The following is a 17,602-nucleotide window of genomic DNA, read 5'->3' on the forward strand; positions in this document are numbered from 1 at the left end:
AAGACTTCATTCCCTCAGCTGGTCAACAGACTGACCAACCAAATAACTCCAGCACAACAACCTCAGACCAGTGTTTTGTCACAATCTCAACAAACTGAAACTGCCTGTCTGGAACTACGAATAGCAAACGTAAAGACAAGTGAATTTCTATCTGAGTCAAAGCCATGAATAGAAATTGAAATGGATGTGACCAAAAATACAGCCTGAACCACCTCAGTCAAAATACAAGAGAAACGACAAACAAGTCCTGGCTACCAAAAGAGGAAAGACTACAGGTCCAAGACAGAGGTGTGAGAAATGATTAACATGTGAAGAATTTTTGACTCAATAATCTGTATCTTTGGAGTAAAAAAACAAGACATCCGTTAGAATGACATCACTAAAAAACATCCTAAAAATGGGGGAAAGCCAATGCTAACAGTAACTCCATCTTAATCTTTATCAAATATACATTATATTACTTGTTATCTTGTCTTGTTTTAGCACAGTTTACTCTGTTTATTCAGTGATTTATAGGCACTCAAGCATACCGTGTACTCTCTGGATTAGAATTTGAAATGATCAAAGCTGATTATTACTGTTTATTTGATCCTGCGTGTGTAATGTGCACCGCTGATCTCTGTGGGAAAACACACATAACACACAGAGGTAACGTGTTTACTGATTTGATTTTGTTTCTGATGAATTCCAATTTCATTTAAATGCTCCACCAGGACCGTTCATGTACCACTGATGCCAGCAAAGTGTATTGAATTGCGTTACAGTGAATCGGGGGCGAATGACAGAGTTGAGAGAAAGTGAAAGAGAAGCAGAGAGACAACCGCGGGCAGATGAGAGACTTTTTATCCTTCCGCTAGGCCGATGTGCTTAATCTGCCAGTCTGTATGACTTTTGGGGACATTGATTCCCACTCCTACACAAATCTGAAATTGATCTCATTAATCTCCCCACGCATATATTCACAAAACACAGCAGGCCGATGCACTTAATTAACTGCGTTTTCGCACAGAACAAACTAGAAACTGGCATCATCTGTGAGAATTTGTACAAAAATCAGGCGACAAGAGGAACTCGGTTCTGACGGGACGGTCCCTTTCAACTTATACCCATCTCGTTTGCAGAAAGTGTCACAAAAGCTTCATTACAGAGACTTTGACAAGATGGACTAAAGCTGGAGAGGTTATATAAGTTTCATCCAATCAAGTTTCATCCAATGGGAATGTGTTAAGGCCTTGATTAGTTTTTATAAATAGTCACTTCAGAACTTCATGAACTCGAACTCATGAACTCAATTACTATACCCATAACCTAAAATAAAAAGGTTGAGCAGAAGGATTTAGTTAAACATTTAAGATGGAAAGTAACCTCACATAGAAGGGGGGAAAAATAAACAGAAAACAACATAACCATTTAAAAAAACAAACCATTTATGACACCATTGTATTCTGTAAGGTTAACTATGCATCTAATCCTCTATTCTGTGTGTTTCTACAGTGTCGTCTGTCTGGTAAACTACCCCTTGACCTCCGCTTTGCTTTGCTGTTTTGGTGGACTCTAAAAATGAATTTAATGATTCAATTACTGCATAAAAAGATTGTACATAGCACTATCTCGGGTAACATTGGCAGGAGTTGCTGGAGTGTAAACATCCCAAAGTCCAATAAAGAGCAGCATAGAGCTGCTAATGTTACCCTAAACTAAACTGTAGGTAAACTATAGCCGGACACGCAAACTACTGCAGGTAAGAGCAGACAAACACACTGTTTAATCCATTACACTTTTGCCCTTGGTAGGGATTTAGCAAACAGTCAACTGAGCGGGGATCGTGTCACTTTTGATTTTCCTTTTTCTTTCTTTCTACAATAAAAGTAATTCCACATTTTAAAAAGGAGCCGGTTCCTGCTCGCTAATCTTTCTATGCAGGAAGATAGCTTCTTCATGGAGGCTGGGGAGTGTAGGTCACAGCAGCCAACCTTCCCGTATTGAGAAGGGATAAAAGATTATGAGCTGGAGAAATTATAGCACCTTGAAAAAAAAAACTGGGGGAAAAGCTTAATCTCTATTATTTCCAGGATTAGTCTCTGGGTGACTCAACATCACAGCAATCACAGAGGGAAGGAAATGGCATCTTTTCATGGAGGCTGGAAAAAAATGGGGGGGATGAGAAGCTTTCATAGCGGCGAATCAGAGAGAAAGCATCAGAGGAAAGGCTGCTTCGGTTCCTTTCATGGTGAATGCATTTTTCCGGGATCATCTGTCTGAGCCAGTCTTCAGTGTGAACCAACATGGCGGTGTGGAGGCACGCTCTCATTTCTGACGCCTACCAACATCCCCTGATGAGCTTCCTCTCTTTGCTGTTAATGCTTTGTGACATTAACAGCTGAATTAGGGCGGTGTCTTCTTTTCACTGAATTTAATGTGGAAAAGCATCAAAAATACTTAAAATAGGTTAAATGAATTTTGCACCTCTGGAGACTGATTTAGTGACAGAGACCAGAGACATTCTGGTGTAAGCTTAATCTACAGCAAGACGAAATGCAGATGGAAAACTGGAGGAAAATGCAGATCATTTTTCACATTATTGTAGGTGATATAAATATATTAGAGCTTTGATTCAGACTGACTCGACCCCACAGGTTGGGACTTTTTGGGCTCTATACTCCATTCCTTCAAGCTTCAATTGAGTCAAGACTCATATTCGTTTCATTTGTTTTCCCCTCTAAATGAGACACATGTATGGAACAATTAGGGCTGGGTATTGTTTAAACAAGACTTGCTCAAAACCAAGTATACAGTATGACTGGACCGTGTACGATCTGTGAATTTGTGGCTAAATTGTTATACAAATAGTCAGTGGTCATGTCTATAATGTTAAATGCAGCAGTACATGTCCACCAGGTTCGGCGAGGACGCTAGGGGACGCGCTGCTCCACTCAACTGTCCGTTCAAAGGGTGATGTACCCTATCATTGAAAGCATGTGATTGGTCCCTGGTTTTATTGCCATTTCAAACAGGTAACAACATGGCGGCCTGCTCGTAAACTGATCTGTTATTGCGTCTAAACAATCCACCAAAATCTACTTCTGAAAACATTTTAAGCGAGAAATAGGCGATGCCACTGCTTAATCTCGTTTCATTTTAGAACTAGATTTCCTCGGTGTCAGAATCTACAGTCAACAGATATAGTTGTAATATCACTGAAAAGAGTTATTTAACAAAACTAACTTTTTAAATTTTTTAATAAAAATACTGTTTATTAGGATTTTTGCAAGGTTTGCACCTCATGAAACGCTCCAGTGGTTTAGCTCATGTCGAGTTAAAACTGAATACACATCAGGACAAATATAATCTGTGTTTTGGGAGGTTTGTATGTCCTCCCTTTTGGAAACCACAAATCTGGTAATGTGTTCATATAATATCTGGTGTTGACATCAGGACATCGACACATCATGAATCTAAATTTGACCCTAATGTGTCATTTTAACAATCTGTGTTAAACTGGTTGACATTAGCACTGACTGAAGAGTTTCTAATTACAAGACGTTACATTTTACAACTCTGGTTAACACTTCATAAAAACGTACAGTATATTATATAAGACATGATGAGTATTTTAGGCACTTGGAATATTATGTTATACTGCTGATATTTATTATATATTATATATTATGTATATTATATTACAATCACAGCATCAGAATACGCACTTTAATAAACATATTTAACATAATTAATATTTACATTAATTTAAGAATATTAAAGAATTACATGACTGTTATGATGACTATATTAAATAATTGTTGTTTTTCATTGATATAACTGAGCTGCTTTGACACATAATATTAACTGCTGCACAGTGTATTCTGGAGGTGCAGATCAGAAAATCCCACTCACTGTATCTTTAACTAACAGTAATCTTTCTATTTGCAGAATAGCACTCAGTCATAACAAACGGTTTAATCAAATAGGCAGGATTAAGCCCTGAGGAACGTGGAATTGAAATGCTAAAAGTGTTGCCTCTTCTGACAGGGTTTCGCTGGTAAGCCTGCAAAACACATTGTCAAATGATGAAAATTGAATGGTATGTTTTCCACTTCATAATAGCATGAAGCGCACAGCTTTTCTGAGTCATAAAACAGAAGTGGTTAGTGCACTGCGCTTCTGCAGTAATGATGATGCCATTCATTGCTTACACAACAGGCAGGGAGCTAGGCATTTATGATGAGCTCTGGAGGATGAATTAGCATCCATTAAAGCTGCCAATGACAGCTCCGCTTAGCTCCATCCACTGGAAACAAAGCGGTGGAAGTGAAGGCCTAATTTCCATGATGGCTTAAAATGCTGCCCCCGCCTTGCACTGTGTGGTCTTTAAATAAATCATCTTTATTGTGACAAAGTACATTTAGGCCACGACTGGCGGCCAACAGGCAAATTCTCCCGCTGGCTGTCACCGTCTATTTAAACTCGCACAGACGCAGCTGGCGGAGCCGGCAGCTCCGTGAGAATTTCTACCTGCGGGGCACCATCCAGCCCAGATCAGGCTCCCCGCGGTAATCTGTCCTACTTTCAACTGGAGCACTGTGGGCCCATTTTCACCCCAGGGTCCGTAAACTTGTATTGAATTTGTTCAAGGTGAAATCCAGGACTGGTGTCCTCTGGTCAAAGAAAAATCACAGGGTATTACTCTGCAAAGGACACGAGCTACAGCAGCGTTTAATGTGCACATCAAGTCAAAATTCATCATGTTTCCACAGACTTTTCATCCACACTGCTGGCACCAAACAGCAGATGAGATAATGCGATGCATATCTCTTTAGCTTAACAGGAGGCTGTCGGCTTTCTGGAACTTTTTATTTATATTATTTCCGCAGAGTTTCCACAAGGCATCATATTTAGTCAAACTAGTGCAGTGCCCATTTGGAGCTCGTGCCTGTCCGGAATGGACTGATTGCTTGGCCCCCAGAAGTGTTGCTTGTAATTTTGTTAGATTTATGGTTAAAAAGTTATAGGCCAAAACCTAAATTTCACTGCTATAGTGCCACCATCTGGCCAAACTCTACCACATTCAACACTGCACTCCCTTGGGTCCTGAGCAATACACTCGCCGAGTCTGTTCTCAAGATATGTGGAGGACATACAGAAAGACAGACAGAAAGACTGGCACCAAATTATATTCAATAACTGCCCTGTCTGGTACATTAGGAAAGTAATATTCTTGGTATGTTCTGGTAAAGCAGGATCTGAGTTACTCTCACTGTGATCTTCCATTCACGTATCTCGCTTAGGCCTATGTCAAGAAGAAAACAGGTAACCACCAAATTCAAATTGAATGCACATGATGTACTTTGATTCAGTGGCTATAAAGGATAAACAAACAGCAGGAGATAACGTTGATCTGCCGGGAAATGAGCATGAATGCACTATCAGTGCAGCTCAGATAGAGGAGTGTTTGTTGTGTTTTGTTTCCTTTACCGACCCTCTGCCCTTCCATAACGTTCTGCACGTCTTTATAAAGCTCACTTAAAATAAACTGCCACCATCTGCTTGAATTGAGATAAGCCCGAGTCTAATCAGACCTGCTGAACGGCAGTCAGCAGATGTGCTGCACATACTTATTGATATTTAAAGTCTGTCGCAGCTTTATCCGCCCCATGAACTTAGTAATTAGCAGCTTTCTGTCTGGATGCTCCTCTCTGGCTGTCTGCCTGCTGGAGTGACTTTGAAGAACCATACATTAGCTGCTTGGCTTCAGAGCTGAGAATCACAGGATCTCTGCTTACTGGTGCATCTCCAAAGATGTTTATCAGGGATACATTAAAGAACACAAGCTAGCATCAGCAGATGTAGTAGGAGTGATATTCAGCATTTAAAAAGTTTAGAGAATTGTGTTTTTTTAGCCCTTCCAAAAACAAAAACACACAAGCAATACTGTAAGGAATGGATTAAACCACGTCAACTGTATCTGCTCTTACGTGAGCTGCAATCCTTAGCATATCAGGCTAACTAGCTTGCTACCTAGTTGTACTTCCAAGGCGGTGTGTTAGCTTATCATTAACTAACTACATGAGTTTTTGGGGTCACAGGTTATGTTTAAAAAAAAAAAAAATGTTCAAGATTGCACATCCAATGTCTAACGTTAGTATTTCCCCGCTGTGTGAAAGCCAGTCTTGGATGCTGTCCTAAAAATTAAAGGTGCAGTGTGTAGGATTTGGCAGCATGTAGCGGTGAGGTTTCAGATTGCAACCAACTGAATATACACTAATACACTAAAGAAAACTTATTTATTATATTCAATTTCTGACAATAGACCTAAATGCTACACACTGGCCCTTTAAATCCAGCTGGTTAGACTGTTATCAGGTCTTTAAATGGGAGTTATCAGTGGTTATAAGCCTCATAGATGTGTGTCAGAAGGGGCCTGCTACACCCACTAGTAGGTTTTATCATTGATTCACATGGGCGATCACCGAAGGAAGGAATAAAAGAAGGGGACAGCAACCTCTTGTGACCGAAGTTATTATGACAGGAGCAAAAGTGGAAGTGTAGTATAAACAGCATCAAACTTTCACTTTTCAAACATAGGCCTAGTTATTTTAAGCCAAAACACGATCTTTTGCCTTAAATTTAACTAATTGGTTTTGTTGCCTAAACCTAAAGAAGCTGTTTTGTTTGTGTTCAAAACTTAACGTTTCATTCAGTTTTACAACGTAGTAGGTGTAGCAGGCCCCTACTGACCCACATCTATGTGGCAATGACTGATAACGCACATTTAATGAGCTGATAACAGTTGAATCGGGTGTTAAAACATACTTTTTGAAAAAAATATGTAAGCTGATTTTTTGCCTGGGACCTGTTAGCTTAAACCTCAGTCTTTTAGCTTGTTATAGCCATCAAGTGCATATTTAAGACCCCTTTAACAGGGTTAAAACCTTTTTAATAACCAACATACTGTATTTCATTGACTGACATTCAGTGAAACAACTTTTCCTATTGACACTTAGATATGTGACAACCCTGTTCACTCCATGAAGTGCTAGCAGGGAAACATTTGATCCTACTAATAGCGTCATGTTGGCTAAAACACCCGTCATACTTCACTGCATCTAAATTAATCATGCACACATCTTGACAGTGTATTGCATGAATCCTAATAGAGAGCGCTTGAATTTGTAGTCAACATATTTTGGGCAATGTCATGTCTCCTGGCAGCTGCATATTTCAGCAGGTTTTGCATTTTCTGCTTGATTTTCAAGGCACGTCGCCGGATTTGGAAGCACAATATTTTCATTCAAGTCAGCATTTTAGCAAATACCAAAACGTGAATGCATTTTGCTGACAGAGTGTGTAGTTTGAGTGTGTGTGTGCGCGTGCTCTTAAATTGAAGCATGTGCAACATTTGAGCCATTTTAAGCGTTTCTGTAACAACTGACCTCAATCGTTTGTCACCGCTGCGAAGAGAGATTAATTCTCAAGAAAAGAGAAAATGTCCTCAGTCAGCAGCCGTTCATGTGCGGTAGGCTAGCCAGCAGGAGGCAGAAATACTGCATGTCAAAAGTTAGAAATAGTTCGAACGGGGTTCAGACAGAGGCAGAGCCACAGGCTAACACCTCCTGTTTGAAGGACATGGACGGAGTATCGGTGCCAGTGTGGTCGAGAGTCCATCCCCCACTGGTGGAGACACAGAAAAAAAACTGCTTCAACACAACAAATTGTCATTTTGCCACGGAAGCGCTGTATCCCAGTTAGACTGACTGTTTGGTTTTGTTGTTGAGCTGGATATCCTTTCTTCATTTGACACATAGGACACTAGACTTTTCCAGGTAAGTACATGAAAACCAAACAGAAATGTGATGCAGTAGGACTCTTTAACGGTCTGAAAAAAGGTACAGATTCTTCCTGGAGCTTTAATGTGCTCAGTAAATCTCATGTCAATCTGCCCGTTAGATTGTGACTATTAGGCCTGATGGTGACACTAGAAGAAAAAAGGTCATCAAAACATTCATCCTCGATGGACCATAAATATTCACAGCAAGCAAATTGTGGTTCTAGACAAAAGGTCAGGATGTCACTAAAATAATTGTCGGAGCAAAGGGAATATTCATACCAAATTTCAGGACAATCTGGAATTATCCTCCTCCGAACTGACACTGGGGAATAATGATCCCTCTACGTACACTATTACAATGTCAGACTGTAGGGTTTGTGGTGGAAAAAATTAATAACAGAACCAAAATGAAACAATAAACACCCAATCTTGCACCTTGAGAGGATGGTGATGATTATTTAGAGCTCAGTTTATCCTCCCATGTTTCTAACTACATGTTGTGCAGGCTTATGTTTTTTTTTTTTTTTTACTAGTTTATTCATACCAACACTTATTGTGCGCGGCACAACACCACAAAGAATAGAGCACATGGCACAATGAGTATGATAACAAGTCTGTTGCATGTACTGAAAAAAATTTAAAAAGTGAAAATCTGCTTTGCTTTCTGTCTGAACACAACTTAAGGGGTTTGTTCACATAACCATCAATTTGGTTGATGAGCTGCTGAACTATACAGCAGCTAGTTAACAGGTGTTTCTGTGTTATTATGTCATGTCGCAAATCCTTCTAATTGCTGCTGTTTGTACTGCCACCACAACCAAACTCTGAATATTCAATTAAATAGCAGGCCTGGGGTCTCAGAGGCAAATCTGATGGAAAAACAATTTGCCTAGTTGTAATTCTTCCCCAGTATTTTCCAGATAGTCAACAGAACACTGTCTCTACGCATCTGCTGTGCATCTCCATCATACTGTTTTGTTCTCCCAGATCTTAAAGAACTCCCTTTTCTAGTAGGGATTTAATGTGCTTTTTAATTCAGGGGTTATTAATTGGAAAAATAAAGAAATCTGATTTCACTTGAATCATAGAAGACATGTAGTCTGTAAAGTATTGAAAGAACCCTACAGTGTCCTCACTATGTGCCCAACAGACAGTCCCACGTGGCCTCCACAGACCCCTGAGACCACCCTGTCACAGTCCTGGTTACCAGATATCTCCAGGCCACATGAGCTCTAGGCAAATCCAAAAAATAATAATAAAAATCCATGGCATGTGCCTAAACCATTAAAATGACTTAATGTAGTTGGCCTTGGCATGCAGCTCCATTCCCAGGGCACATTTGGAAAATGTTTGCCCTCATTTTGATGCATGATGTGAGTCACTCTGAGCTTCTACTTGTACCACTAGACATTTGAAATTATTTTGAAGAGAAAATTACAGCATAAATCTTCATATTTTGATGTTTTAAAACTCAATTATGCCACTATGAAAAATGATTTTTACAGAGTCTCGTAAAACAGCTCATATACAGGATCATTCAAGTGTGAGTGCGCCCCACATCATTTTAACTGTACAGATCCTAATCAGAAAATGAAGCAGACATTTTCTCAAGATAAACTCCATCTAAGGATGAATTAAATTTTACTGAAATTAATTATAATTGTAAAGAGTCCTACTAATCATGCCAATCAAAATCACGTCTTTTGTACGTTATGAACTTGACCCTATATAAAAAATAATGTCACTTATGTCACACTGCAGGGACTCTCCTCTGATGTGGGAACAAAACTCAGGTCCCCACAAAGGTTATATTTAACATTAAAATTACGGCTAAAAATTGTTTTTTTTATTAGGATTAGTTGGGGTTAGGCTGCATTCACCCCAGATTCGGCAGTGCGGCGAAAACGCAAGTCCTCCCATTCATTTTGAATGGGGGTGCCAAAAAAAGAGCAACCTGTGGCGGATAAGTAAAGAAATGCAACCCGACGTCACGCTGTGGTGGCCAATCATGTAACCGGCGATCCTGAGCTGTACAAACCAGCCATGAGGGAAGAAAAAAAAGAAAAGGTTAATTGTCGTGCAGTTAATGGTCCATTAAAGTGACACTTAACCGCCACACATCCCTGCGGCGAATCACTGCAACGCCTGGTCCGGTGTGAATGCAGCAATTAGAAATGTAAAGAGTCCTACTAATCATGCCAATCAAAATGATGTCCCCTGTACATTATCAACTCAACCCTATAAAAAGTAGTGACTGAAGTCACACTGCAGGGACTCTCCTCTGATGTGGGGACAAATTTCAAGTCCACGCAAAAGTTAACATTAAAATTAGAGCGAGAGAGTTTTTTTTATATAGAATTAGATTTAGATTAATGTTGGGGTTAGGCTGCATTCACACCAGATTTGACGTGTGGCAAAAATGCAAGTCCTCCCATTCATTTTGAATGGGGGTGGTGCATTTGGACCTGCAAAAAACCTGCAGCGGCCTGCAGCAGAAAAGTAGAGAAACGCAACCCGACGTCACGCTGCGGTGGCTAATCACATAAGGGATAGGGACAAAACTCAGGTCCTCATAAAGGGTTAACATTAAAGTTAAGACTAAAACTTTTTTTTTTTATTAGGAATAGATTAAGGTTAGGGTTAGGGTTCATGATATGGCATGTGGTTTGGACAGGAGTAGTAGCATTCAGGGACTGTAAATCAATACAATGTCCTCCTACAGGTAAGTGACAGAAACAAGTGTGTGTGTCTGAACTGCCACAGTCGTTACCAGTCTGGCTGATCAAACTCAAGCCATCAACACTCTACAATGACTGATTGGGGCTGTCAGTCTCTTTTAGAAGGGTTGAGGTAAAGGAGGGTACGTTTTTTTTTTTATAACACACAGAAAATTAGACAGGATGCCACATTTATTCATTCATATTGTATGCATACTGTATTGAAATGAGTTCCTGAAAATAAAAATAATTTGTAAAATGAGCATGATGTGTTCAAATTAGGGCTGTCAATGTTAACCTGATAATAACGCGTTAATGCAAATTCTTTTTAAATTTGGGTTAGGGTCAAAATTGTTTCTGTTATGGATTCTGTAACAATAACAGTTTATGTGATTTGTGTTTGTGTTATTGTCACGACACAAATAAGTGTGTGAAATCGATGTCTGCATAATATCACAATTTATATTCTCTGAACTTGCAAACACCACCGACTGATGACGGCTGTTTCAGATGCTGCTGTGGTACAAATAAATTAAAACGCTCTCACCGACACAAGGCACTGAGTCAAAGTACAGTAGCCTAATTAAATTTGCTCTCTATGATAATCTGCACTATCAGTATTGCAATTAAAACCATACTGTGCCATACTCATTACCCTATGATTATAATAATGAGTCATTAACGCTGCTGGATAGTGAATTTGAGCCCCAACAGGAAAATTAATGGTCCCATCTAAACTGACTCATGAACTTCTGTCTCGTCAAACATTTTGAAAAACTTTTCCATAAACATAACAAGGAAATGCTTTCTCTCTCTCTCTCTTTCCATCCCCGCATAACACAGATAAATGTCTCATAGCTAATATGATGGGTCATATTATCACACTTGTTAATGTTGTAGGTTCCTAATAAAATGAGTACTTCAGTCATGCACTGAAAGATTTTGTTTTTCTACCGTGTTAGAAAAATGAACCGCTAGTTTTGTATTTTGTCACACAGACAATTTACCTTATTATGTGTACTTCAGGTACACTCTAAGAAGATAATCCACTGCAGCAAAGCATGACGCTGTTTAAGTGGTTATTTCAAGCTGATCAAACAACTACCAATTATTGCAATTTAAAGCAATTCTGCGGCGTTTCTAACCTCGGCTGTACAGTAAACGCATCACAGGGTTGTATCATGAGAATGCACAGTAGGACTTTTATTTGACCACCTTTTAAAAGGGACTAAAGAGGCCTGTGTCACACTTAATGATAATGTATTCATTCTAATCACAATCCATTTCCTGTATTTCTTTTTTAAATTAATATGTTGACATTTTCCAGCATGTGTTAGTTGACAGTAGAGGGCAACAGAAAAGATGTAGGAGGGGGAACAGAGGGCTGATGACTCAACTCAGAACTAAAAAAAGAGTGCCTTAAAACACTGAAATAAAATATTCTACAGTGTCATAATGAATGCATTTGTTACTGTCTGTTTTAAATATTGTTAAAAAGTCACATTTAAAACCTGTTTTTTTTTCATCAATTTAACCTGTTTTATTTGTCTGTCCTGTTTATTTTATAATTTTTTTTTTTTTTAACTATTTCTACAAAATGTTTACGCTATTATTTTATTGTTTTATAACCTGGTTAGCTTTTAGAGATGGAGGAAAAAATTTATACAGCATAGTATCGCAATATTTTGTGTGGGAATATTGTATCGATACATGGACTTTTATTATATAAAATATTAACCTCTGAACAATCCGATGGCCTGCTCAGTCTTAAAGCTAGAGTAAAGATACTGATATCCTAAATAAACTAGAAAACCTAAGGAACCGATTGGTACCATGCGAAGTTAGCTTGTCGTGAAGAACGCTAAATATCCCAAATTCCGCTAAATTTTGGCGAGGAAAAACTGGCAAGGGGTCCCTTGACCTCTGACCTCAAGATATGTGAATGAAAACTCTGAGATAAACAGAGTGCAAACTGTATCTAATTAGATAAAACAGAAGTTGACAAACTGCATAATTTACAATTGAAAAAAAAGTAATCAATCGCAATATATCTTATCACAATACTCAGTATATTGCAAAATGTTTAAAATCACAATATGATCGTATCGTGACTTAAGTATCGTCATAATATCATATCGTGGGGACTCCGGTGATTCACACGCCTTTATCATTTCAGTTATCCGTTTCATGTTTCCCACTGTGTTATAGAGCAATTTGGAATATTATGTTTTTAAAAAGAGCTAAATAAATATTTTTTACAAAGATCCCCAGCCAGACGTGAACCGACCATGTGGCAATCACATCTTACACCACTGGACGCAGTTAATTTCCAATTGTGGCGCGATTGTTCTTTGCCCATCTGAAAACGTAATTACCAAAACCAGTCACCATGTCGTACCGTGGGTGGGATCGCTGACTGTGCGTCATGTGGTATGACACGGAAACAGAGCTCGTAATGTGTATTATTACACTATTGTGATCCTGATGTGCTGTATTAAATAAATTAAATAAAGGTTTTATCCCGTGCACTAAGGCCTCCTCCAGTTTCTGCTGTGCTACGTATCATTTTATGTCCTCAACAAAAGACGTATAGAAGGATATAAATCTCAAAGCTGAGAAATATGTTCTTTATTCTAGGATTTGTACACATCATTACATCTCTTGTTCGTTACACTGAACAGAGAATGAGATTTATATACATAGGCCGTCACTGCAGCCTCCACACGGAGCTCAAGAGACGACGGGTGGAGGGATGGAGGGGTGGGGACAGCTGCAGCATGGCCACCAGGCACAACTCTACAGTTATCTCCTCTCCAACTGTTTCCCTTTGATCTCTCTAATCTGCCATTTAAAGAAGACGACATCCAGAGCTGCCACACAGACAACTCTTAGTATCCAGGCACACACGGCACAGTGTGTATGCGCCCAAAAGCTACTGTAGTATATCACGAAAATACAAATGTATGCGCGTAATTTAAACCTGCGCCACACGTTAACTCTATGAGATGAGAAATTACACGTCTTTCTCATCCTCATCATATAACAACCCTTTTTTCCACAAAATGACGTTCCCATACAAGTAAACTGCATTCTCAATTACGTTTCAAGGGAAACATATTCTCTCCCAGATTACGTTCGCAATTTTAAACTGTTTTAAACACGTGGTCAACGTTGTAAATTTAAACAAAACATCATGGTTTGGCTTAAAATGACTACACAAATACGGACACGAACAGCAGTGTTCTGGAGGAAAGCCCTATGTTTGTTTGACCCATCCACCTGCCAACCCGCCCGCCAGTAGTGGACTTTCTCGCTAGTTATACTCGTTATTATTCTACGTAACTTTCATTAACGCTCGCTCGATATACGTCACCTGCTCTGCGCGTCATTCGTTGTACTACGTCACTTGATGCAGCCGTCTGCGCACATACAAACGTATTTGTGATACGTTAAAGACAAACGTAATCTGCCACAAATATGTTTCCCTCCGAACGCGATTGAGAATGCAGTTTTAGTTGTATGGGAATGTTATTTTTAGGAGACAGGGCTGCATATAAAGACAATAAGAAGACTATAAAATCTGTAAGAGCCTTTAGTAACCTCAGTGTTCATCCAAAATAAAAAACATACATATAGGGCTGCAACTAACGATTATTTTCATTATCGATTCATTTTTCTTAATTAATTGTTTTGTTTATAAAATGTCTAAAAAATAGTGAAAACTGCCCATCACACTTCCCAAAAGGCCAGGGTTACATCTTTAAATTCCTTGTTTTGTCTAATCAACAGTCCAAAAACACAACGATAATCAATTTAAAGTGATAATAAAACAGATAAACGCAGAAAATTCCCACATTTAAGAAGCTAAATTTGGCATTTTTACTTGAAAAGTGACTGAAGCGATTAATAGATTATCAAAATAGATGCAGATTAATCATTTCAGCTCTACATATATCCATATTGAACTCTTGTTTACTCTTTCATTTGCATCCATTTATCTAGAGGTCAAACAACTTGAGGCTGGCAAACTGTCTACGTGTGCTGGTAAAATGAAAGAGTTTAACTTGGCAACACTAAAGTGGTTCTAAAATTAAACCCCCTAAATGCAATCAGCATTTTGCTCCTTAGCTGAAGAAGAAAAAAAACAACAACAAACACAAATGACTAAAAATCCCCACACTGCCTTTATCTTTAACAGGCTCCAATTATGCGAGCTAATCTGGGCATATTTCCCTCGGGAAGCAAAGACATAATTGCCAGCAATCTGCGCGGCGATATCAACGCTGTTCTTGTGTGGCTTTAAAATGACTTGACACATCTGGGAGCGACAGTGTTGCATCGGTCTGAACTGCACTCTTGGCTTCATCAAAAGGGGTCAATTAGAAAAACAAACAGGCGAGGGACTCGTTGTGGATGCAGAGGAGCTGAAGGAGGGCAGATGGTAGGCAGGAGACTGAGCCTGCCCTTGAGCAACGATGTGAAGTCATTGTTGTAAAAACGCACATTGACAGGGGAGCGCTCGCATGCATTTAGGCAGATGGAAAAACAAGCTCAAGACAAATAAAACCTTGTGTGGCTATTGCATTCCCATAAACAAGTAGTCACATACTGTAAGAGTAAACAAACGCTCTTACCGAACAGCATCTCCACGTGTTTTCTGTGCTTGCCACTCTCTTCTGTGTTGGACTTTAGGCGTCTCCAGCCAGTTTATCTCCCATCAGAGAAGTTGAACAACAAAGTGCCTCCTCGCAGATAACCTTCTCTGCGTCTATCTTGATTCTCTAACACAGATGAAAAACCCTTTTCCCGGTCAACGACACATCCTGGCTGTGATCCAAACTGCCGCAGCTAAAGAACGACACATTATATGGTTCAATTAAAAAGCCTCGCGCTCTGCTGATCACGCTGCCCTTTATGAGGCGAGAGGAGAGAAACAGCGAGGCGGAGAAGGAAAAGAGTGCGATGGTGAGAGTCTGAAGAGCAAGTGTGTATTCTTCTGTGTGCATGAGCATGTAAGAGAGAGAGAGAGAGAGAGAGGAAGAGAGAGAGAGCTGGCAGAGGACTGGCTATCAACAACATGAACATCCCACCTCTCTCCCCCCTTCTTCTTCTTTCTTCTTCACAGCACCATTTTCTATTCAGGGTTCACACCTGCATGCTCCCTTAAGGACATTCAAATGTAATTTCCTTCCTGGCATTACTTGATGACAATAGGCATCATTTATGTGCTTCAAATGCAGCTGTGCTACGTTGTTCCCCCCCAAGTTATCAACATCAATTAAAAGCTTTCAATCCACATCCAAATGAGACACCTTGTATGTTTACATCTGATACTGCAGCCCTGTGTTTGTGATGATTGATTGCAAGGTCCTGTTTGATTAGAATAAATGATTTCTACACTCCTGTTTACATTTCCAATAGGTTGAGTGTGCAGAGGTTTCAATCAAAATAACCTGAGTCACTCATGCAGCACATAATCATTATTTTTCCCACCGCCACTTCAGTGTGACTGATATAATCACTATCATAATTAAACAGCAGTGGTTTCAGCCCAAGTAAGTAGCAGTAGAGTAATATTGAAATTAACTGTTTGTTCTACAGTTAGTTACTGCACAGCATATCTTTTCGGACCCCCACACCGTCTCATTTATAGATTTTTACATGTCATTTCTGACGATCCCGAGTGGCTGAAGTGACTATAATAGCCCGCCAATTTAGAATTTCTTTTCTGACCGATAGCCGACCCTCATTAACCGACCATCAACGCTACAGTTGGTAATCTTCTTCTAAAACTAGAGTCTTCCACACGCTGCAAGCAAACAGGTTAAAACCATAATTTACCTCATACCAGCGGCAGTGAATGCGCAAACAGGCTAGTTCACTCGTTCAGGGGAGTTAGCAGCCACGCTGTTGCGTGCATCGTCGTAGACACGTGCAGCCACTTTTTTGCAGCAAGTGTCCTAGTTTAGCTGCCAGGTTGTCAGCTATGTGTGTCTGCCTGGCCTACTCTGTCAGGGTTTCCGCCAGTGTATTGCAAGATCGGCGGCCCGATGAGTATAAAGTTAGCAGTAACGTTATAGCTGTGAACGTAGCAGTGCAGTGTGTGTACAGTTCATTTGTCGGTGGATAAATGCTACAACTCCTCAAGACCCAAGCCAACTTCAGCTCGGGCGTACTTAAGGTGGACTGACTGACTAACTATTCTCATTTTAGTGACAAGCCGCTTCTTCAATAATAACGCATTACCACAAAATCGTGTTGCCTCAAATTCAGTGAGGCTACTTGTTAGGACAATACCACACAGGTACATCTAATGGTCTAAAGTAGAGTCTTTCTCACTGATAGTGAGGACAGTGAGTTTGAGGACAGTGACTGTGAGAGAGAATGGATAAAGAGTTATGTAGATCTCACAGAAATCACACATTCATAATCCTTAAAGAATTTGATACTTATTTAAACAAGAATGATCTATATTTGACATTTATGATAGTATGAACGGCATCTTGTGAAGGGTGAAAAAGGGTGGAAGTAAGTATTAGGAGGGAATAACGTGTAGCCATGCAAATATATTATATTTCTTATGCAAAGGCATAATTCATTTGCATCTATCTTTTAGATAGAAGATCCCAATCTCCCAATGCGTCCATGCAGCAGAGGGTTATCACTCTGTAACCAGATACAAAGATGTAAATCATAATGGAAGCTTAGCATACTGATAGAGCAGCTCTTTCACCACTCAACGCTAATTTAAACTATTTGAGATCAAGCAAGCGACGACGTGTAGCTCCAGCAGAGTGTTTATTTTAATGAGCAGGTGGGAGAGATTATTGTTCACCTAATAGCTCGCTCATTTTCCTGACTAATCTTTCCATGATTACTGTATTGACACACTGCAGAGCAGAGTTTGAGTCTGGGTTCTGTGTTGCTCTTTTTGAGTGATATTTACCTTAAATGGCTTTTTGAGTTGCAACGTATTAACCACAGCGATGGTCTTGGCGTTACCATTGAGAAACGATGTGAAGTATAATCATTCAAGTACTGTTTTTAAACACAATTCTGG

The 17,602-nt window shown here is 39.6% G+C and overlaps 1 protein-coding gene across 5 annotated transcripts in view; it reads right to left on the reverse strand.

Moving 5' to 3' along the window:
• The window catches only part of LOC141758565 (zinc finger protein 385B-like), a 77,401-nt gene that overhangs the window by 14,100 nt on the left and 45,699 nt on the right, over nucleotides 1-17,602 (reverse strand). The window contains exon 1 of one of the 5 annotated variants that reach the window (XM_074620109.1): nucleotides 15,177-15,563. The exons of the other annotated variants lie outside the window; for them this stretch is intronic. Coding sequence (XP_074476210.1) covers nucleotides 15,177-15,186 — 10 coding nt within the window. The 5' untranslated portion in view covers nucleotides 15,187-15,563. Of the gene's footprint in view, nucleotides 1-15,176; nucleotides 15,564-17,602 lie in introns of those variants that run through there. 5 annotated transcript variants of the gene reach the window in all.

Source organism: Sebastes fasciatus, chromosome 20 (assembly GCF_043250625.1).
Source record: "Sebastes fasciatus isolate fSebFas1 chromosome 20, fSebFas1.pri, whole genome shotgun sequence".
In the NCBI taxonomy this organism is placed as follows: domain Eukaryota; kingdom Metazoa; phylum Chordata; class Actinopteri; order Perciformes; family Sebastidae; genus Sebastes; species Sebastes fasciatus.